Source organism: Apaloderma vittatum, unplaced genomic scaffold, assembly GCF_000703405.1.
Source record: "Apaloderma vittatum isolate BGI_N311 unplaced genomic scaffold, ASM70340v1 scaffold49, whole genome shotgun sequence".
Classification (NCBI taxonomy): Eukaryota; Metazoa; Chordata; class Aves; order Trogoniformes; family Trogonidae; genus Apaloderma; species Apaloderma vittatum.
In genome coordinates this window covers 1-24,576 of record NW_009735523.1, presented here as the reverse complement: position 1 = coordinate 24,576, position 24,576 = coordinate 1, and the positions used below count along the sequence as shown (strand labels likewise).

The following is a 24,576-nucleotide window of genomic DNA, read 5'->3' as shown; positions in this document are numbered from 1 at the left end:
TATTTGCTCCATCACCTTTCCTGGCACTGAGCCCAAGCCAAAGCCCATCTGGCTTACTTTGGAGCTGATCTTCCAAAGAGTGAAAGTTTAGCATTTGTTCTTCCGGGGGGATTGGCTCCAAAATCACGCAGCTCAGGTTGCGTGGCTTCCGTTGAGGATATCTTGGACAAGTAAGCCGGGAGCCCTACGGTTAAAGGTTCTGTGGAAAGGCTGTCACGGGTGGATGCAGAGCAGCACCAGGTTGCCTTGCTGCCACCTTTGCTGTTGGAGCAAAACTCAATCGTTCGCTCTTCTGGGAACTCGGATGCAAAATGCCGCAACTTGTGTTTGAGTGGATTCTAAGATACCTTGGGCAAGCGATCCTGAAGTGCTATGGTTCAAGGTTCTGTGGAGAGACCGTCACGGGTGGATGCAGAGCAGCACCAGTTTGTCTTGCTGCCACCTTCACTCTGGGAGCAAAACTTAATTGTTCTCTCTTCCGGGTGGCTCAGCTCCAAAATAAGGAAATCAACCTTGTGTGACTGTATATCAGGAATATCTCACGTGAGAGATCCCAGAGCCCTACAGATCATGGTTCTGTGGTGAGGCTATCACAGGTGGATGCAGAGCAGCAGCAGGTTGTCTTGCTGCAAGCTTCACTCTTGGACCAAAAGCCAAACGTTCCCTCCTAGCAGGTGCTCAGCTCTGAAACGAGGCAGCTTGTGTTGCATGACTTCAGTGGAGGATATCTCGGGTGAGAGAGCCCAGAGCCCTATAGTTCAAGGTTCTGTGCAGAGGCCTTCAAGGGTGAATGCAGAAGAACACCAGTTTGCCTTGCTGCCACCTTCGCTCTTGGACCAAAAGCCGACTGTTTGCTCAACCAGGTGTCTCATCTCCAAAATGAGGCAGCTCGCACTGTTTGACTTCTGTCGAGGATATCTCAGTCAAAAATGCCTGGAGTCCTACAGTTGAAGGTTCTGTGGCGAGGCCGTCACGGGTAGATGCAGAGCAGCACCAGCTTGCCTTGCTGCCACCTTCACTCTTGGCCAAAAGTCATTGTTCACTCCTCCGGGGGCTTGGCCCCAAAAGTAGGGAGCTCGCGATTTCCATCGAGGATATATCGGGTGAGAGATCCAGGAGCCATATTGTTGAAGGTTCTGTGGCAAGGTTGTCATGGGTTGAGCACTAGTCTGCTTCCTGCCACCTTCGCTCTTGGAGCAAAACCCAAACGTTTGCTCTTTCAGGAGTCTCGGCACCAAAATGAAGAAATCAAGCTTGCGTGACCATTTATCAGGGATATCTCGGGCAAGAGAGCTCAGAGCCCTACGGTTCAGGGTTCTGTCGCGAGGCCGTCATGGGTGGATGCAGAGCAGCATCAGCTTGCCTTGCTGCTGCCTTCGCTTTTGGAGCAAATGCCAAACGTTCACTCTTCCACCGGGCTCGGCTCCAAAATGGGGCAGCTCACATTGCGTGAGTTCCGTAGAGGGTATCTCGGGTGAGCGAGCCTGGAGTCCTACGGTTCAAGGTTCTGTGCAAGGCCGTCACAGTTTACTATCTCATGTGAGATAGCTCAGACCAGTAAAGTCAGTGGATCTGTGGCAGGGCAATCCAGGACAGATGCAGACCAGAACCAACTTTTCTTCCTGCCACATTCTCTGTGGGAGCAAAACCCAACCGCACACTCTTTGGAAGCTAGGCTCCAAAATGAGTCAGTTGGATAAGGCTTGAAGTTTGTGACTTCAGTCAAGGTTATGCCATGTCAGACAGCTCAGATCCTTAAGTTTAATGGTTCTGTAGCAGGGCAATCAAGGAGAGATGCAGACCAGCACCAGGTTTCCTTCCTGCCACCTTGTCTCTGGGAGCAAAGGCTAAATGTTCACTCTTCTGAAGCTAGGCTCCAAAATGAGGCAGCTTGATGCAGGCTTCAGGTTTGAGACTTCAAGCAAGGATATCTCGTTTGCAATATCTCAGACATTTAAGGCTACATTCTGTGGCAGGGCAATCCAAGATAGATGCAGACCAGCACTAGCATTCCTTCCTGACACCTTCTCTGGGAGCAAAGCCTAATCATATGCTCTTTTGAAGCTAGGCTCCAAAATGAGGCAGCTCAGCTCAGGCTTGAATTTTGTGACTTCAGTCATGGATATTTCATGTGAGATAGCTCATATCCTTAATGTTAGTGGTTCTGTAGCAGAGCAATCTGAGATAGATGCAGACCAGCACCAGCTTTCCTTCCTGCCACCTTATCTGAGAGCAAAGCCTAACCGTATGCTCCTTTGAAGCTAAGCTCCAAAATGAGGCAGCTTAGCTCAAGCTTGAAGTTTCTGACTTCAATCCAAGATATGTCATGTGAGATAGCTCAGATCCTTAACGTTAGCGGTTCTGTGGCAGGGCAATCCAGGAGAGAGGCAGACCAGCACCAGCTTTCCTCCCTGCCACAGTTCTGTGGGAGCAATGTCTAAACGTTTTCTCTCTTGAAGCTAGGCTCCAAAATTTGGGAGCTCGGCTCAGGCTTGAATTTGATAAATTCAGCGAAGGATACATTGGGTGTGACACCTCAGATCTTTAAGTTTAGTGTTTCTGTGAAAGTGCAATCCAAGATAGATGCAGATGAGCACCAGCTTTCCTTCCTGCCACTTTGTCTGTGGGAACCAGTGTTGGCCGTTTGCTATTTTGAAGCTAGCCTCCAAAATTAGGTGATTCTCCCCCTCTACTCCACTCTTGTGAGGCCCCACCTGGAGTACTGCGTCCAGTTCTGGAGTCTCTACTACAGGAAAAATATGGACATGCTGGAACATGTCCAGAGAAGGGCTACGAGTACAATTAGAGGGCTGGAGCACTTGTCCTATAAAAACAGAGAGTTGGGGTTGTTCAGTCTGGAAAAAAGAAGGCTCCGAGGAGACCTTATTGTGGCCTCCTAGTATCTTAAGGGGGCCTACAAGAAAGCTGGTGAGGGACTTTTTAGGATGTCAGCAAGTGATAGGACTAGATGAAATGGATTAAAACTAGAGATGGATCGGTTCAGATGGGATGTTTAGGAAGAAGTTCTTCCCCATGAGAGTGGTGAGACACTGGAACAGGTTGCCTAGAGAAGGCGTGGAAGCCCCATCCCTGGAAGTCTTTAAGGCCAGGCTGGATGGGGCTCTGAGCAACCTAGTCTAGTGATGGATGTCCCTGCCCATAGCAGGGGGGTTGGAACTAGGTGATCTTTAATGTCCCTTCCAACCCTGGTAATTCTATGATTCTATGATCTAGATTTTGATATATTCAGTGAAGGCTAGTTCTCGAGGGATAGCTCAGATCCATAAAGTTAATGGTTGTATGGAAGAGCAGTTACAAACCAGCACTAGCATTCCTTCCTGGCACCTTCTCTGTGTGAGCAAATGCAGTATATTCACTATTTTGAAGTTAGGCTCCAAAATTTTGGAACACGACTACATCTAGATTCTGATATATTTACTGAAGTATAGTTGGGGAGAGACAGCTCAGATCCGTAATGTTAGTCGTCCCGTGGAAGGGCAATCCATGAGAGATGCAGACCAGCACCAGCATTCCTCACTGGCACCTTCTCAGTGGGAGAAAATGCTGGACTTTCACTCCTTTGAAGCTAGGCTCCAAAATGAGGCAGCTCGGATCAGGCTTGAAGTTTGTGATTCAGTCAAAGATATCTCGTGTTAGACAGCTCAGATCCTTAAGGTTAGTGGTTCTGTGGCAGGACAATCCAGGAGAGATGCAGACCAGCACCAGTTTTCCTTACTGCCATTTTCTCTGTGGGAGCAAAGGCTGTACATTCAATATTTTGAAGTTAGTCTCCAAAATTTTGGAGCACAACTACATCAAGATTCTGATATATTCACTGAAGTATATTTTCTGAGAGATAGCTCAGATTCTTAATGCTATTGGCTCTGTGGAAGGGCAATCCAGGAGAGATGCATCCTGCACCAGCTTTCCTTTCTGGCACTTTTCTGTCAGAGGAGTTGCTGGACGTTCGCTGTTTTGAAGCCAGGCTCCAAAATTAGGCAACTCAGCTCAGGCTTGAGTTTGATAACTTTAGTGAAGGATATTTTGTGTGAGATAGCTCAGATCCTTCAAGTTAGTAGTTCTGTGGAAGGGCAATCCAAGATAGATGCAGACCACCATCAGCTTTACTTCCTGCTACATTCTGTGAGAGCACAAGCGGTGGACTTTCACTATTTTGAAGCTCGTCTGCAAAATTAGGTACCTCGGCTCCACCTAGATTTTGATATAATCAGTGAAGGATAGTTTGGGAAAGATAGCTCAGATCCTTAAAGGTAGTGGGTCTGTGGAAGGGCAGAAAGTTTGCAGATAACACCAAGTTAGGCAGTTGCCACAATTTGCTTAAGGGTAGGGAGGTTCTGTGGAGGGATCTAGACAGGCTAGATCAAAGGGGTGAGGGTAATTGTAGGAGGTTCAACAAGGCCAAATGCCAGGTCCCACACTTGCGTCATAACAATGCCATGGAAGTCTACAGACTCGGGGATGTATGGTTGGAAGATTGCACATTGGAAAAGGACCTGGGGTTGTTAGTTGATAGGTGGCTGAATACGAGCCAGCAGTGTGCCCAGGTGGCCAAGGCCAATGCCATCCTGGCTTGTATTAGAAATACTGTGGCCAGTAGTAGGGAAGTGATTGTGTCCCCCCCGTGCTCAGCACTGGTGAGGCCACATCTCCAGTATTGAGTTCAGTTCCAGGCCTCTCACTACAAGGACACTGAGGTGCAAGAGCATGTCCAGAAAAAGGCAATGAGGCTTGTGAAAGGTTCAGAACACAAGTCCTATGAAGAGCAGCTGAAAGAACTGAGATTCCTTAGCCTGGAGAAAAGAAGGTTGGGGGCCAGACCTTATTGCTCTTTACAACTCTCTGAAAAGGTGGTGGAGAGAGGAGTGGGTCAGCTTTTTCTCCCTAGTAGCAAGCAATAGGACTATAGGAAAGGGCTGAAAGTTGTGCCAGGGAAGGTTTAGGCTGACCTTTTCACCAAAAGGGTCATTGGGCATTGGAACAGACTGCCCAGGGCAGTAGGGGAATCGTCATCCCTGGACACACTTAAGAAACATCTTGAACTGGTGCTTAGGGACATGGTTTAGTGGTGATCTAGTAGTGCTAGGTTAATGGTTGGACCAAATGATCTTAAAGATCACTTCTGACTAATTAGATACTTGGTTCTCTGACAGTTCAGCTGCATTGCTTCAGAGCATGAATGCCCCTGTAGCTCCTGTTGGGGATGGCATTGTCGGCTAGGTAATTCCAGGAGACACGTTATCACTTTCGCAATAAACTTATAGAGAAACATTTACACCAACCAATCCGTTCAGGTGTTGATAGCTGTTTCTTTATAAAAAAGGCCACCATTGCAGGGGCTTGCTGAGCAGTCACAGGTCCTTGTCCTGTGCCCATGTCATTGGGAGTCCTGGAAGATGTCCATGACCTAGGTGTTGACACAGAAGTAGATGATGATGTCTTTCCCTTGTGACAGCACTTTGTCACTCTCAGCCTCCTTGGCCAAGGTAATTGGCTCATTTTCTGGCTGCCCCCTTTGCTGCCCCCACCCACGCATGGGTTTCCAGCTGCTCCAGCACATCATGTTTGCTCATGGCATCCTTCAGGAGCTCCGGTTGTCACAGGTTGAAAAATTAATTCACCCTTGTCATGGTTTAACCTCAACTAGTAACTATACACCTCACAGCCACTTGCTTACTCCCCCTAGGTGGGACCTGGAGGAGAATAAGAAAGGTAAAAGTGAGAAACATATAGGTTGAAATAAAAATAGTTTAATAATTAATAATTTCTTTTTAGAAATTGTAAGAAAAAAAAAAACAAAGGAAGAAGAAAATAAAACCCAAGAAAAACAAGTGATACAAATGAAAACAATTACACACTATCAATCAGTGGACACTCAACAGGCCCCCTGCCAATTTCTACACCCCAGGTTTATTGCTGCACATGATGTCATATGGCATGGAATAGCCCTTTCGTCAGTTGAGGTAAACTGTCCCAGCAGTGCCCCCTCTCAACTTCTTGTGCACCTTCGACCTACTTGCTGACAGAGTTACGTTAGGAGCAGAAAAGTCCTTGATGTTATTTAAGCACTGTTCAGCACTAACTAAAACATCTGTGTGTTGCCAATACTATTTTCAGCACAAATCCAGAACATAGTGCCATACAAGCTACTACTAAGAAATTTAATTCTATCCCAGCCAAAATCACTTCCCACCCCTTACTCCATACCATTTATATCATGCTCAGGCCTCACATTATCACAATACATCCCTCATCCACCACCTTCATTCTCCTTTCCCATTCTTTAGGGTGCATATATATACACTGAGATACCATTCCCTTAGTCTGTTGACCACCACCTCCTGTAAAATGTCCATGAATGTCAATAAAATCTTCATTGTGTTCATTTAATCTATGACTTTGGGCTCCATCTGTGATTGCGTTCACTCAGGACACAACCCTTGATCACGAATCCATTCCTATGCTGCATCCCTTCTTAGACGTGTCACAGGCTCATTGAGCTATAAATAGCTCACTGTTATTTTCCCACTCCAAATCCACCCAAGCTACTGCAATTCTAGCAGCCTGGTCCACCAGCTCATTGTTTCGATGTTCTTCAATGGCACAAGTCTTGGGTGTGTGAGCATCCTGTGGCAGGTGCTTCACCCCCCACCTCTAGCTGAGAGTTGCCAGGCGGATTTCAGAGAATCTGCTGAAACGAAAAGCCAGGCAGATTTACCTAGGCTAGTTTCGAAACTAGCTCACCGACCTGGAAACACGCCCACAGTGCTGGCTGGCAGCCAATTAGAGGCCAATATGGCTTGATTGACCACCATTCAAATTCAACTGAGTTTAAAACGGGCTGTGCTAGAGGTCATAGTCGGAGGTGCCATGAAGCAGTTGGCCTGCAGGTCAGAGTCCAACATCCCCCTTAGAAGGGGCACTTTCTAAGGACCAACCTTGAGGCTGAGAGGTGGAGACCCTTCTCATCTTCCCAAGGTGAGCATATTTCTGAATTATCATTCTTTTTTTGAAGTCTGGTGGTTTTGCTCTTTTCAATTGATCCCCAAACCTTTAAATTTGGAGGAGCTTTCATTCCATAAATAAATTTAATTTGATTATGCACATGGATTTATTTTTCGGATATGGGCACGCTCGTCACCTCCTTCTTTACACGTCTACATGACATATTTTTACCACCAGGTTCTCTAACTGAGCTGCAATATCCTGACACAATTCAGAAGGCCAGAAGCATTTACCTTTCTGCTACCAGGTGGTCTGTTTCCATTGCAGTAGCCTGCCTCACAGAGTATTTCCTACCATCCACGAGTCAGTATAGATTTTCCTCATGCAGCAATATCTAAAGCCAACTGGATGGCTTTCACTTTTGCAAATTGACCCAATTCACCTTTTCCTTCAGCAGTGTCAGAGACTTGTACAGGAACTCACACAGCAGCTTTCCATCTCCAATGTCTTCCCACAATAAAACAGGGCTTACTTGGTTTCATGTGCAAGTAATTTACTATACAGTGGGGCCTCTTCAGCAAAAGCTACCTGCTCTGATAACACTCCAAAGTTTCAGCCCTCTGGCCAGTCCATGATCCCTTCTAAGATTGCTAGGCACTCAGGATTTTCCATTCCAGTCTGTTGCATCCATGGAAGTTTTTAAGACAAGGTTGGATGGGGCTCTGAGCAGCCTGATCTAGTGGGGGATGTCCCTGCCAATGGCGGAGGGGTTGGAACTAGACGATCTTTAAGGTCCCTTCCAATCCTGACAATTCTATAATTCTATGATTATCAGTACAACCCACTTACTTGATGTAGCATCAGTTTTACAACACAGAAGACCCTTCCTTTAGACATCCAGCTCAGCACAGGCAATAGAGATGCCAGCAGGAGCCACGATTCAGAATCAACTATTTCTGAAGAAGCTCAAACTCCTTCATAAGCTGCTAATATTTCTTTTTCAGTTGGAGTGTTACAGGACTGATAAAGACAGGACAGGAGGTGAGGAGCAGGGAGAGACATTCTTAACAATAAGCAGGGGCTGGTTAGCTCAGTCGGTTAGAGCATGGTGCTGATAACGCCAAGGTCACATGCTCACTTCCCACTCGGTCCCCATGTGTTCTCTGATCTCGTTGAGAGGCGTCCCTGCCCATGACAGGGAGGTTGGATTAAATGATCTCTAAGGTCCCTTCCAGCCTAGGCCATTCTATGATTCTATGATCTGTTTTAAGTGAAACTCAAAATTAGCTCGGAGAAATCAGAAGCTTTCACATACTATACCTACACAGTTGTAGTTAAATTGAAACACAGAAGCCTGGTTCATTGCCATAGTTGATATAAAATTGCGATTTATTGATTATTCAAAATTACTAATCCTCTGATTAGTAATTCCTCACAGCAGAAACAAATACTACAATAGATTTTCAGTCATGTTCTACATGAAAGACAAGTAATCTGACTAGACCATCTCATTCTATGGTAGAAAGTCTTTGAATTTGATTTTCCCAACCTGTCATTTGCATCTACTTTAAGCTTCTACAAAATCTCAGTTACAGAGGTGCAACTGCAATCAAAATTTAATCAGAAAGAGCTTTGATCTCACTAAGGGCCAAAGGATTTTGCAGAAACATTTTCTCTAACAGATTTGAGGCATCATGTACCTACCTTTTTTAACAAACACAGCCAAGGATCACTCAAAAAACTTTCCTTGGGAGAATGCCTGAAGCCTTCCTCAGATCTGCCCCTTTTCCTGCCTGGAAGTTATCCAAACAGAATCAGAAGGCTTCAGCTCATGGGCCTGGATTTTCCTTCCATCTGGATTTTCCTTCCATCTGGCAATCCCAGACAGATGTACACCTAACAGTTCTTCAGTACATATACAGAGTCTATAGCATATGAGCTATGTTGATGAAAGAGTAGATCCATTGCTCACTGAAGTCACTGAAGACTTGCTATGAAGTGCTATGTGTAAATGCCATTCAGAAAATTTCAGAGTCAGTCCCACAAAGGGCATCTCCCAGGCACAGGTGGTGTTTGTCTTAAGTCTAATAAGGATATCCTGACTAACTTGTACATCACCATGGGCTTGCTGTCATCATTGCTTCTTGCTCACTCTTGCCCATTTTAGAAAAGGCCTTAAGCTCTGTATTAGAAGTATTTAATGCTAAAATAGTAAAATTATCTGGAATCCTCTGAAAGACATTCTTAGGCTCATTAGGCTCATCTACTACTACATACAAAATTTAAAAGGCATCAAGAAAGGAAGTGTACTGAGATATTACAAGGAATCTTGAAACCTAGTTTTTAAAGCAAAATCAGCACTGAGTTTCCTCATGACTTCAGCATGACTCAGGCCATGCTGCTCTGTTTCAGTAAGTCCGTAGTTTTCTTTCACATACTTTGCAAAGGGCATTAGATGTGTTCTAGCAAGAGTGCCATCCTTTCGAGTGGGCTGACTCAGGGTCAGCTGCCCCCCACAGAATGCACACACAAAGCACTCTGTGTCCAGAGACTTGGAATGACGTCCAATCCTGAAATGAAAAAATAAGGACTTGTTAGAAAGGGCTCCTTTCTCTTTTGCCAGGCTACTTAGGTCAGACTTCTAAGTTCCCATTTTAGAACATGAAACAGACTACATCCTTGACACAGTGGAGCAATCAAATCTGTATTACACGATTCTCTACCTTAGAAATTTTTTCCACTGCCTTTTCAGCTTGGTTCCTTCCCTCTGTCTCTCTTACTCTCAGCCTAGCAGTACAAAGCACTACAACATTCTGAAACACCTTCACAGCCCAGGTATCAACCACCTGTTGGAGCTTTTCCTCAAAGTCATCACCATCAAATCTTCTCAGTGCTCTGCTGCATCTAAGCAACTAATGTTTTGCATAATCAAACACTTCACAAAGATTCTTTCATATATGAAATATAGATTCCTTCTGGAAGTAGCATGTATCCCGAGGAAAAAAAAAAATCCCATATATCCTTTTCTAAACATGCATTTAGCCCCTAAAGTGGAGGAGGGGAGTGGGAGGAGGGGTGAGGAGTAGAGGTGGAAGAAGAATTGTGGGAAATTATCAGCCTTTCCTGTGTCAATCCACAGTGACCATAAGTCAACAAAGAATTACTGAGTTTGGGAGCTGAGCAAGAGGAGAGTTAATGTGCTTATCTCACACAGGGTTTTAGCAAGGATAAGAGTTAACAACTTGCTTATCTGGCCAAGAAACAAGACAGATGTAGAGGTTTTTGATTACATGCTCAGATAAGGCCTGGCAACAATAGCAACTGAGAAGCCTCAAAGTCCACCACTGTTTCAGTGAAGTCAAAGAAGCAACCAAGTCTCGCTTCCTCCCCTGCTTTTTTCTTGCCAACAATATAACAAGCTTTGTTAGAGCACTCAAGTCCCATCTCATCAAGAGTATAAATCTGGCTCCCTGGCAATATCTCAACTGAAAGGAAATACTGATTTTAGCTGCTAGGCAGATTGGCAGGTATGACTCATTCTCCTTTCCCTGCTACCAGGGATGCCTCTTTTGGTAAGAAACTGCAACTCTTTTTTGTGGATAATGCCCGAGTGAATGAATGAATTACGTATTTTGATTAAATTTGGCTAGCTGTAGAATATTTAGTGCTTACACAACAAATGTATTTATAAATGGCAATTCCAAAACTGTTAAATCTGTTGCTTTAATAAATTATCTACCTATTCAACTCTGAAAAACTGTTTCAGTGCAAGTCCTTGGGGGACTCTGATAGGCAAGTTGACTCTAAGTCTTTAAGAGGAATCTGATAGAAAAACACTCACTGTAATAAGTAGCTACATGCATAATCCTTTAGACATAAATCATCGACCAAGTCTGGGACTAAGACTAGATCTAGCCACACCTACACTCCTCTCTGAGGACAGAGTTTAGAAAGCAACAGTGTCCTTTCTGAACGTTGTAACTGCGTGGGCCAAACCAGGCAGGACACAGGAAAAAACACAAACCATGACTGAAATGCAAAAAGTACCTGAGAATTTGAAGAATCTTTGCAGCAGGACCCAGATGAGGCATACAGGCAGCGATCACAAGAGCAGCTTGATAAGCAGCAGCGCAGACATAAGGAAATCTCTCCTTGCTGGAAAGCGTGTGGTACTTAGCCCACTGCTTTGTTATGTTTTACTTGCTGCTCTGCCCGAGTTCCCAGGACTCACATGATAGCTTTGCAGGGCAGGAATGTGAGAGATATCCCCACATCTATGCCAGGCCTCTGTTACCTAAACGTGTGTGTGCTCCTTGTCAAGCACACAAGGCCATGCAGTAATCTAGCATGATATATGTTTTTTGACACCTTGAGTGCAAGTCATGTAAGTATACCTACAAACCTCCTCACCAGTCTTACCGTAATTCAATTGGAGTTGTATCAAAATCAATCTGGATGCATTTAACACAACAGGAAAAACAGTGGTTTTTAAAAAAATTAAGAAAACTAATCCAAGAAACAACCCCATAAATCACACCACTGTCAGCTACTTTCCTGGGCTATGCAGAAATGAATTCACTAAATTTCATGCTCTCCCACTGATACTGAAGTCATTACATACAGAAGCCTCTGTATGTGGTGAGCTATAGTCTTCCAGAAAAGGCAACACATTCCATATGCATGAAAGTAAGAAACCTGTGAAATTACTATCACAACTATTTCTTCTGCTTGATCTCAGCAACATACATAGTTCTCTTTTCACAAATGCAGTAAGACAGACAGAGGTTTGATGACCAGTGTTGCAATCCAGTAGATCTGTGTCCTTCACATCAGTGCTACTCATATCTGTGTGTCTGAAGACACGTATTTTTCCTTTAATATATACACAGTCTGGAAGAGTCCAGGAGTTAAAAGATTAACTAGAAAGTTGACTATAGTTTTTATAGTTTTAAACCAATAGAAATTATTCTATTGTCAGCCTCTACATTTCATTTAGCACTACCATAGCAAAGATATAAGATTAGTAAAAATGTTTCATCTTAATTCAAAGTCATCAGGAAAAGCTTCCTCTGATACTTTGTTCCAATATCTAATTACTGTCACACTTTTTGTCATTTTTAATGGCGATTTATTCTGCTTTTTAAGTCTGTTTTTGATGCTGAAAGAAGTCCATTACTATAGTCTTTAAAAGGATGAGCATATAAAAAAGTAACTCAGTCCCCCATGCCAAGTCTAGCAATCTCTTGTGGACTGTTTTTCCCTTAGACCAAACCTAGATTGCTGTCATGGCACATTCAAGATATTACTTTAAGATGTAAAAAGTAAATAGATTTAAAAAGAACTTGAAATGTGTAATACTTTACTTACATGCATTCTACAGGGATGTGCCAAATTCAATCATTGCTCAATTGGTGTAGACCCAAAAGTATTACTCCTAATGTACTACTTAGTTAAGAGTGGAAATATCACCCCTTAACAGAAAGACTACAATAGGATCAGTGTTGATCATGAAATCAAAGATAAGTGGCCAAAAACCTTCATAAGTTCACTTAATGTTAAAAATAGTAAAAGGTGAATCCAAATCTACATCATTTGAGCAACATTTGAAAAGTGAGAGCATCCACATGGGAGGCAACCATGTCCTTCAAAGCTGAGGCATGTGTTCTGATCTCTTACTACCTCCAAAAGACCTTTAATCATCACCAAGGGTGAGGATCATTGGAGAAGATATTTCCGCCTGTCATAACCTCTGAACTGGAAATGAAACGATCTGGAATCAAACATGTAGAAACACGCAGTGAGGTTCCACGCAGGAAATGTGAAGAGACAACTCAAGAGAATATCCAAACTGCTTCTTGGTTTAAGAGACCCATAATTTCTAGACACAGGAGACTGCCAAGTTAGAAACAGTTAGTACAGAGTCATATGCAAGATCAAAACATTACTTACATAGCTTTGCACATAACACACTCATAAAAGAATTTGTAATTAATCTCATAGCTGTGGCATCGAGTCACAGCTGGCAGTTCTGGATGAATCACAGCTGATTTATTGGCGTAGAATCTCCAGAATCGTCCATGCCCATCACGAATACCATTGATCAGCCAGGTGGCTGCATGGCAAGCCTCATGGATTAGTGTATCTCGAAGTCGATCTTGAGGTAAGGCAAACAAAAGACAAGAACATTAGTCAGGTATGGGGAAGTAAAGACTCATCCTTTGTCACATTCATTCTTTATTAAGATTCAAAAGTTATTTTGCACATTGGAATTGCACATTTTGATAAGATAAAATGCCCCCAAACAAGGTCTTACTCAATGCATTTCCAATTTTGTGATGAACTTTAGCTCTGCATCCTACTTACCTCCCTGCATGCTTAATCTATTCATGTGTCCTGGGTTTAGCTAAAACCCCAGTCCTGTTTAGTGATTTTTAGTTTCCAGTTTAGTCTCTTCTAAAAGGCTGCACATTCTGAAGTCAGCAGCATGATTTTGCAGACAGTGTGTGCTACTGGCAGTGGTAACACCTGATGTTTACAGTCACTGCCTGGGACTGGGATGCAGAAAGGCTCCTGCTGATATTTATTCCTATAGTGACCAAGGCCACTGCCGGCTCCTGTGTGCCACGCTGGAGGTGCCAGGTAGTAAGAGGGGTCACAAGAAAGTAAAAGGTTGAACTCCAGGGAGTAATAGACAGGACAGGTGACCAATGAAAGTATTCCATCCCATATACATCATATTTAGTATAAACTGAGTGATCACGAGAGTTTTGTTCTTTTTCTGCAATGGCCAGTGTCCAGAGAGGACTCCATCTGACCTCCTGTTCTTGATCCGGATCCTGACTTCTCGAATCCAGCTCCCTGTATCCAGCTCCCACCGCCACTGAGCCTGGGGCTTCCCCAGTGCCTCCTGCTCTGCAGCATCAGTGGTGATTGATATCAGGGGAGGGAGTTGGGTTTGATATCGGGCTACTATCTTTAATTTTATATAGTTCTTTACTTTTATCATTCCATTATTATTTTCTATTATTGTTTCATTAAAGCTGTTCCAGTTTTTTTTCTCCTCTAACTCGTAAGTCTCTCTGCCTCATTCCCTTTCCCTTCCCATTTGGCGGGAGGAAGAGGGGGTTAGAGAGCATCTGTCCGTGTTAGAGAGCATCTGTCCGGGTTAGTGGCCAGCCAAGCCCTAACCTATGACATCATGTTTTCCGTTGTTTGAGATTTTTCTGTTTTGGTTTGATTTTTTTAACAAGACCTGAAATACCTTCATTTAGACCAAGATTCACTGATTGTTTTGTAACTATGATTTTTTCCATCCAGAAACAACTAGAAGAGAACACAGAATACTCTCCACAATTAGAGTATTTCAAAAGGGACCTACAATGATTATCTAGTCCAACTGCCTGACCAGAAGTTAAAGCCTATTATTAAGGGCATTGTCCAAATGCCTCTGTCCTGGTCTGAGCTAAACAGAACCAATTCTGTTATTTTACTTTTCTGCTAAGACTCTTCTAAGTGACTGCATTTTATAAAGTTAACATCATGGCTTTTTGCAAACAGTGCCTGCTACTATAAGTGATAACACCTGATGTTTATATAGTTACTACCAAGGACTGGTATGCAGAAAGGCTATGCTTATACTTGCTCTCATAGTGACCAAGACCACTGCTAAATCTTGTGTAACACATTGTGGATGCTGGGAAGTAAAAGGTTGCACCTCTAGGAAGGAACATGCAGGACAGGTGATCAACAAAAGTATTCTATTCCATATATGTCATAAAGCTCAGGGATCACAGGGGTTAAGCCACCTTCTTCAATGGCTGGCTTCTGAAGAGGACTCTGTTTTTCTGCCTTTTATCATGATCCCAAATTCCTGAATCCAGATCCTGTATCAGTTTCCCTCTGCTGCTGAGCCTGTAACTTGCCCAATGCCTGCCTGCTCTGCAGCATCAGTGGTGACTGCTATCAGGACGAGGGAGTCAGATTCATATCAGTTTTGTACATATTTATATATATTTCATTATTTTTGTTATTTTCCTTATTAGTACTACTGTTTTTATTAAAGCTGGTTTAGTTCTCTTTTCCAAACTGTAAGTTTCTTTGCCTTACTCACTCCTTTTCCCTTCAGATGCGGGAGGGGTGGTTGGAGGGCATCTGTCAGTGTTTAGTGGCTGGCCCAGCTCTAATCCTTGACACTCTTAAACACTGTGCCAGGCACGGGGCATCAACCACCTCTCTAGGAAGCCTGTTGCAGTGTTTGGCCACCCTCTTGGTAAAGAAATGCATCATAATGCCCAGTGTAAACCTCCCCTGGTGCCACTTGGCAGCATTCCCACACATCCTATCACTGGACACCAGGGAGAAGAGCTCAGGACCTCCCTCTCACCCTTCTCATGAAGTTAGAGAGCCATGAGGTCACCCCTCCTTTCTCCAAATCGGACAAATTCAAAGTCCTTAGCTGCTTCATAGGACATTCCTTCCAGCACTTTCACCAGCTTTGTTACCTTTCTCTAGATGCATTCAAGTACCTTCACATCCTTCTTAAATTGTGAGGCCTATAACTGCATACAGTACTCAAGGTGAGACCACACCAATACAGCAGGATAATCATCTATTTTTGATCAGCTAGTTATACTGTGTTTGATGCATCCCAGGATGGAGTTTGCCCTCTTGGCTACCAGGGCACATTGCTGACTCATATTGAACTGCTGCTCACCAGCACCCCCACATTCCTTTGCAGAGCTGCTCATCAACCACTCTTCTCTCAATTTATACTTGTGTCTAGTGTTACTTCATCTTAGGTGCAGAATGCAGCCTATTAAACTTAATTAATCATCACCCAATGCTCCAATCTATCTAGAGCTCCCTGCAAGGTATCTTGTCCCTCACAAGAGTCAACAGCACCTCCCAATTTGGTATCATCAGCAAACTTGCTAATGGTGCATTCAGCTGCTGCATTCCAGACCACTGATGAATTTATTGAATGACATTGTCCCCCCACTCATGGTCCTCTGACTCAGAGGACTGTACAGCCCAAGGTATGTCAGTTTTATTAAAGATGGAGGTGGGGGGAAAAAAAAAAAGCAGCATTGCATGCTTTCATTTTTTCCTCATGCCTATTACTCAGATGATTGTCTTCAAGAAATGTCAGTCCAATGGTTTCTTTAAAGCTCCTCTTGCTTTAAAAAAGCACTTCTGTTATCTGACACAACGCTACCAATTTCAACTCTAATTGAGCCTTCTGTCTTCTCACTACAAAACCACAGCTCTGTAACCTTCCTGTGAAAACTGACTTTGCCTTCAGAGATCATACAATATCTTTTTGCTCCTGAGCTCCCAAAAAGAGTTCCCTGCTCAGCCAAGCCAGTCTTCTGCCCACACAATGGAATTGCCTGCTCCTATGCTTCTAAAAAGGTGCTTCTCAAAAGCTGACCAGCACTTGTGGACTGCTAGGCACTCAAAAACAGATCCTGGAGAACTCTGTTATCTCTCTCAAAATTTATTAAGCTTACTTCAAAATATTCTATTAATTACAGAACTGGTTCTCCTATGGTAACTGCAAAATTCATTTCACCAAATTAGAATCATAGAATCAATAAGTTTGGAAAAGACTTCCATGATCATCAAGCTCAATTGTTTACCCAAAACTACTATGACCACTGAATCATGTCCCAAAGTGCCACATCTAAACATTTTTCAAACACTTCCAGGGATGGTGACTCCACCACTTCCCTAGGCAGCTTGTTCCAATGCCTCACCACTCTTCCAGTAAAGAAATTTTTCCTAATATTTAATCTAAACCTCCCCTGGTGCAACTTGAGGCCATTTCCTCTCATCCTATCAGCAGTAACTTGAGAGACAAGACCAACAACCACTTCACTACAATCTCCTTTCAGGTAGTTGTAAAGAGCAATGAGTTCTCTCAGCCTCCTCTTCTCCAGACTAAACTATCCCAGCTCCCTCAACTGCTCCTCATCAGACATGTTCTCCAGATCCCTCACCAGCTTCATTGCTCTTCTCTGGACCCACTCCAGCACGTCAATGTCTTTCTTATACTGCAGCGCCCAAAGCTGAACACAGTACTCAAGCTGTCGCCTCACCAGTTCCGAGTACAGGGGCACAATTACTTCCCTGCTCCTGCTAGATACACCATTTTTGATACAGGCCAGGATGCCATTGGCCTTCTTGGCCACCTGGGCACACCACTGACTCAGTGGGAGGTGATGAGAAGAAATTACAGTTACAGTACCCACTTATTCAAGATAATATGAAATTTCAAAGCAGGGTCCAGTTCCAGATTTCTTAAACTTCATATTCATGGTTTTACATAAAGAAGTTGCTTTCTCAAAGAAGAATCAACTTACCTTTTCTTTTACCTACCTGCAGAGTCACACACTTTCTCAGAAAGTTCTATGCGAGCATAACGCTTTGCTTCAGGACCTTCTGTCTGCCCAGTTACACAATATCCTGCTGTTTTTCTCATTTTCTTATTCCAGATTATTACCATTTTCTCTGGTAACTGAAAAATAAAACAGTACATATAGTGTGCGCTCTCTTACCTATCTTATCATCCTCTAGCTTCCCCTTATATTTACTGCAAAGCCAGTACAGGATGTCTGTTAGTGCCTTTAACAGTGTTGGCACTTAAGATGCAAATCCACTCTTCATGGATAGTTATTAATACAACAACACCTCACTGCACCGCAGGCATTTCATTTGCACTAAACAGCCCTTAAAGTTGTTTCCTGGTGTTTTGTGGAGAGCGTGTATATTTAAGAATACAAACACATTGTTAGCATCCACAATAGTCTATGATGAGAATTTCTACAGCTTAGTAATTTACAGGTCAAATACCATCTGCATCGATTGTTCTGAACCTGCAACTTGTCATTTTAATTTGATTCACCTTCACACTGTACAGGTGAATAATCATCCCTTGCCTATCCTCTGTGCTGCTCCTGATTTTCAAGCCCTCGTCGTATCTATCTTGGTTAGCTCTGTTGTTTTATTAACAGGTTTCTGTCATCTAAAATAGTTACTGAGCTTAAGTAAATGGTCGAACTGCAATAAGTGCCAGCAGTTACAGGGCTGAAGCACTGGGGAGCAAGATATTTTGTTTTCAGCAATCGTGAGACTGTTCAGCTCAGCTTTAAGTAAATCATGACCTTAGCCTGTCCCTGAACAGCTCAACAACATTTTCTCAGTGGCAGAGAAACATTTTCCTTCCTGAAGGAAACTGCTGGAATCATTATTGGAGGACAGTGTCTTTCCTCTCAAGGATGTTTCTCACCAGAGGAGGGTCTTCAGTATCCCAGAAGACATAAAGGTCAAAACAGCAGTTCTCTGAAACACAACTTCTAGTTCTAGGTTCACCCAAAATTGTTATTCAAAGCAAAAGCAGCTTTTAAATCTGTTCCAGAATGGCAGACATGCAATGAATGACGACCGAATATAGCATGACTTAAGCATGAGGCAACATGCCCTAACAAAAATGAGAAGTACTTTTATCAGCTCCTTGCACCACAACATACACTTCTGACACTTGCCTTTCATCAGCTGCAGGCAAGAATATTGTGATACAACTAGCTGTTAGGCTGCAGCAATGCTGCAGAACACTAGCACATGAATGCGGAATGAACAATGGTAGTAGGCAACTGCAGCAGACAGATGCACAGAACGTTTGCCTTAAATATTTCTTGGACAAAAATGAGACCAGTTTCTGGTCCTGTGTGGCAAACTGGTAAGTGCCAAATGGAATGTGGTAGAGGAAAGCAGGAAACAGGTGCCTCAAACAGCCTCGGCCCAAATATGCGTGAGATCAGGAATCTTGCAAAGGCAGGATGGCCTTGTCTCATAGCATATCTCCCAAGGAGGTAAGGCAATAAATATGCTAATGAAGATTATCAAAAACAACGAAGGACCTTGCTCCTCTACGTGGCATACTGAACATGTGATTGTAGAAAAGTGTGTATAAATTGATGTGGGATAAAGCAGAAAGTTAGAAGAAGCAGCAAGACACAGAAGCATGTGGACCGAGATGACGACAAGGAGAAGCAGTGCAGAAGTAAAGACGATGGTATCCTTGAACCCCTATTGGCAGGACTAATGCAGGAACAGTGATCTCTCTCCCTTTTCCCTCCACTCTCTCCCTCCCCCCGCCTCCCCTCTCTCTTTCTTTCCCTTTCCCCTTTCTCACTAAGTAATGCAAGGCCTATCATACTGCTTGCTTAGTTTATACTTGGTTTCTATCTTGTAATCATGAAGTATAATACTGCCTATTAGAAGTTGTTATATGTCCTTTTTCCTTGTTATCTTTAAGTAACACACAGCATGCTGTAGTTTGTTGTATATCTAGTCTTATCCCATTTATCATTTAGTCATAGTATACTGCCTGCCCTAATGTGTCATGTAACTAAAACCAATTATCATGAGTCCAATTTATACATTGTGAGAAATTAATAAATGTTTGTGTATGGGCCTTGAGAATTGTCTCACCGTTGGTCCACTCCCTTGGGGAATTACGGATCTAAGTCACTTGTCCCCCTCTCCTGGGCAGGATGTGACAGCAACGTTGTCTTTCAGCAGCAGAAGGCCATAGTTGCCTTTCCTGTGTTCTACTACCAGACAGAAGCAACAGAAACATTTCCAGGCTGCTGAGCTTGACTACGGAAGTACCAGAAAAGACATGAAAATAAAAATCATAGAATCATAGAATGGTTTGGGTTGGAAGGGACCTTAAAGATCACCTAGTTTCAACCCCCTGGCCATGGGCAGGGCACCTTCCACTAGACCAGGCAGCTCAAAGCCCCATTCAACCTGGCCTTGAACAATTCCAGGGAGGGGGCATCCGCAACTTCCTTGGCAAGCTGTTCCAGTCTCACACCCTCACAGAAGAGGATTTCTTCTTAATGGCTAATCTAAATCTACTCTTTCAGTTTGAAACCGTTACCCCTCATCACTATGTTCCCTGAGAATAGTCCCTCCCCACCTTTCCCGTAGGCCTCCTTTAAATACTGGGAGGCCACTATAAGGTCTCTTCAGAGCTTTCTCTTCCCCAGGCTGAACAGCTCCAACTCTCCCAATCTGTCTTCATAGGGGTGGTGCTCCAACACCTGATCATCTTTGTGGTCCTCCTCTGGACTTGCTCCAACAGGACTATGCATTCCTTACATTGGGGGCCCCACAGCTTAACAAAGAACTGCAGGTGGGGTCTCACAAGAGTCGAGTGGCAGATTCACCTCCTTCAGCCTGCTGGCCATGCTTCTTTTGATGTAGCCCAGAACATAATTGTCTTTCTGCACTGTGAGGGCACACTGCTGTCCCATGTTCAGCTTTTCATCCACCAACACCTCCAATTCCTTCTTTGCAGAACTACCCTATATCCACTCCATTGTTCAGCCTGTATTTCTGCTTGGGATTGCCCCAATCCAGGTGAAGGGCCTTGCACTTGCTCTTGTTGAACTTGACAAGTTTGGCATGGGCTCACCTCTCAAGCCTGTCCAGGTCCCTCTTGATGGCATCTCTTCTCTGAAGCATGCCTACCACACCACACAGCTGGGTGTTGTCAAACTTGCTGAGGGTGCACTCAATTCCCTTGTCCATGTCACTGACACAGATGTTAAACAGCACCAGTCCCAATACCAACCTCGAGCCCCTTGTCTCCACTTGGATATCGGGCCGTTGACCACAATGCTTTGAGTGCAACCATTCAGCCAGCTCCTTATCCACCAAGTGGACCATCTGTCAAACTTACATCTCTCCAATTTAGAGACAAGGATATTGTGTGGGACAGTGTCAAATGCTTTGCGCAAGTCCAGGCAGATTACATCAGTTGCTCTTTCCTCATCGATCAACACTATAGCCCCATCATAGAAGGCATGCATGATTGGCCCTTAGTGAAGCCATGCTGGCTGTCACCAGTTGCCTTATTTTCCACAAGCCCTAGCACAGTTTCCTGGAGAATCCTGTCTATGATCTTGCCAGGCACAGAGGTGAGACTAACTGTGCTGTAGTCCCCTGGGTCATTTTTCCCTTTTTAAAATATATCAGTAACCTCTTCAAAGATGAAAATGATCCAAGGACTCTCATGTAGCAGTTTCTCTTGTCAAGGACTCTTCAACAACATCCAGGCTGCTCACTTAAGGATGGTACATCATTACAGCTGGCAAAGCAAGCCATGCTGAAAAAAGCTGCATCACAACAGTGACAAACCCCTTCCAAAGAGATCAGTTGAATCAATTCAAGTATAAGCTATTGCTATAAAGCTGAACTTCTACTAAATAAAGAGGATAAAGAGCAATCACATCAAAAAGTGAGGAGCAATATATTTTAGAATTGTAGGTTTTGTTCTGAACCCAACCTTCTGCTCAAAGATGGTAGCGTTGTACAGACAGTAGAGCTTCTGTGCCAGCTTCTCTTTATTTTTCTGGAAATACTTCACATAGTGGGAAGTCGGATTTGAGAGATCTTGCAAGAAACAGCCAGGCACTGAGCACAGCCTAAGCCTGCAAGAAAAGCCATAAAACAGTTTACTGAAGTAGAGAGTTACCACATTGAAAAACAACAGCCACTTCATAGCAAATAAAGATCTCTGGGATGCTGCCACTGACGTAAACCTCTCCTGACTCTTTTTCACTAGCTTGCACCTGTGAGGCCAGTGGGGCACACACACCTATGCTGTTCTTTCCCCTTAGGGGGTATGAAGGGGCAGAGTTGTTGCAGTAGTTCTGCAGTTATTTCATTAATTCATAAAACTAGATTAGGAGAACTCCTAAGTAGGAAGAGAATGGCTCACATCTTTGTGGTACAGCGAGCCACGATTATACCAATACTTGATCAACATATGAACAGCCCTAACATGGTCATCCACAATAAAGATGCATTTTCAGAAACATAGCCAAAGATGTTACAGGAATCCTCAGAATTCCACTAGGATTACTAAGTCCAATACTACAGCATTCTGACAAAGCATCAGCTTTGAAGACATCATTTAAAGGTTTTATTCCGGCACACGAAATTGTAAAAAGACTAAATGGCTAAAAGGTAGAACAAAAGCAGCTATTAGAAATGAGAAAGGCATTCTTCTGAAAAGCTTAAGCTGCATCCACATATAGAAAAAGAAACATAAATTCTGCAAGTTATAAAGATACAGATCAAAAATACCAAGACAAGCTTGTTAAAAGGCATGAATTACTAGTAGAATTAATTTTGATATATTTTTCAGAGGCAGGTAGCTGCCAGCACACATTAGAAGTATGCTATGCCAAAATATGGAAGAGTAAGAGAGCTAACATTTACATGTTAGATTTTACATTTATCAGATTTGTCATCAATCACTCTAAGCAGAGATTTGCTTATACACTCCCTGACATACTTGACTGAAAACTTTTGATTTCCAGCTACTTAACCATTAACAGTTGCTGAACTGGTAGCAGAATTTTCTAGGTTCCTGAAAAAACACAATGTCATTCTAGGTAAAGTGCTTAGCATCTCTTTGTTCATCTATAGTGGATGGGCATAACAGTAAATAGTAAAGATGGAGAAACACCTTTTCTCTGTCTCTGCTGACTGTGAGCAATTGATGAATTCATTCCTAGGAATTCTTGCAGAAGCCATTATCCTGGAAGGCGTTTCTGGAAGTAAAATGGAATTTGGCCTTGGTGTCTCGAATTCCTCCCCTTTCAAGGGCTGGGCAACTTCACAGGGTGGATTGATGTTTTCTAGTTTAACAGAAAAAGTCACAGGATTACACACAGTCAAAAAATCAAGAGTGCAGATGTCAACAACCAGGTAACAGACAACAATGAAAAAAGTAAAATATTCCACCTCAGCATACACACCCTTATTGTGCATATGTGAACGCAAAAGCTTTTACAACTGATGGAAAAGTAATTTGCTGTTAAATAGTACAAAAATTACTATTCAGTGAAGGAGTAGCAAACTCAAAATTTTCAAACATTCAGCTAGGAGGAGATGGAGGTAAAAACACTTGTGACTTCACTCAGGCAAATGCAGTGACATGTAAATTCTGTGACATTCCACCAATTCAAAATAGATCACCAGCACATTGGGAGCAATAATGCAGAGACATCATTTGAACACAAAAAAAATCATTCTAACCTTCTGTCAGGTACCATAAGTCACATTGTTTGTTTCGCATGCAAGTTCTGATCAGATAGCTGCCTATCTCCCTAGTCCACCTCTGGAGAGATTGCTGAAATAACTAACCCTCACACCAGAAATCAAGAACCACTTCAAGGTTTGCAGTTTCAGTAGACATTGTCTCTCTGCTGTCTTTTCTATAGCTATTTCTCTGTTTGGGCCAACTATCTCCTATTCAGTCATACACAGAGAAGCCGATGCAGCTACCAGCTCACTTCTAGAATATGCTTTATAGAGCACATTTACATTTTCCATTTCAAAAAGAAACATGCCCTGGGAAAGGGCAATTTTTTTATGCCGTCAGCCATCCTCTTCCATAGATCTACCTGCCCTGAACTAGTTCTTGTTAGTGAGCTAGGCAGTCTGTGTTTACTTTCCTAGAAAAAGATTAATTTTCACCTGCTCTTACTCAGAAGTAGCTCTTTTCCTCCTTTGCAGTCTTTGAGCTGAAGCCCACTTCAGTTTGTCGAAGGAGAAAAGGAGTTACTGATTTACGAAATTCTCATTATAAACTGTATTTTAAATAAAATTAAGTCAAATACAAACCCAAATACTACATTAACCGTATCTAAACTGCTAAAAATTTGTCTTACAAAAATGACAGCTTTGTATTATAACTGCCATCACACATAGAAAAAAAATAGTTAACATCATTAAAAAACAGGTTAGATTTGTTTTCAGAACAACTTTAGAAACAAAAAATGCCTACAACATTAAGAACTATAAAAACAAGCCATAGTGAAAAATTTAGATTTTGATATCACAAGACTAGCAGAACCACTTTTCAGAATGCCCAGAGGAATAATTTCTGATTACACAAAATTCAATTGCAAGATGTTGGGCTGCACTTCTACAGCATATGCCACACAAATGGCACAAATTGGACAATTAACACTGCTGCTAATAAGTAGCTTGCAAGTTAGCGAAGGATGATTGCTTACCTGTTGTGCTTGGCCAGCTGACAGTTTTATTTGTGCTTAAGATTGAGTTTTGAGGTGTACTTCGTTTCCTTATTCGTTCTATTAATGATTCAAATTCGTCATCTGAGTTATCTGATACTACCTCTGTACTTGGTCGTAGTGCCTTATTTTCTGTACTCTTTTCACAGCTTCTCTCTTTCCTTTTAACAATTAAGTCACTGCCACTGGAAATTGGCTCTTTCAGATTTTGTGGGGGTGGGAGTTTTATGCACATTAGACTCTCTTTCAAGTCTTCTACTTTTTGATAGTTATGCCATGAACTTTCTACAAAGACAGAATCTTCAGTGTCACTAGAAGCCTCTGGATACTGAAGTTCTTGGAAGAAGGTGGTTTTCTTTCCAGAACTCATCAACTTCTTTGGTGTCTGAATATCCTTCTGTGCTGCAATCCAAAAGAAAAAGCTTAACGTCTTGGTAATTTCGTTTAGGAGACCTGTCTTTCTCTTAATGTTGTAATCAAACTTAAGTTTTAAGGA

The 24,576-nt window shown here is 42.9% G+C and overlaps 1 protein-coding gene across 1 annotated transcript; it reads right to left on the bottom strand.

Annotated features, from left to right (window-relative positions):
- Window positions 1–9,280: 9,280 nt before the first annotated feature.
- ACRC (acidic repeat containing) lies at window positions 9,281–24,482 on the bottom strand (the record flags this gene model as incomplete). Its single annotated transcript, XM_009876597.1, has 6 exons — window positions 9,281–9,533; window positions 12,913–13,117; window positions 17,341–17,479; window positions 21,320–21,464; window positions 22,508–22,679; window positions 24,063–24,482. Coding segments are annotated over 6 exons (1,334 nt in total), but the record flags the coding sequence as incomplete, so codon positions are not given.
- Window positions 24,483–24,576: the final 94 nt, after the last annotated feature.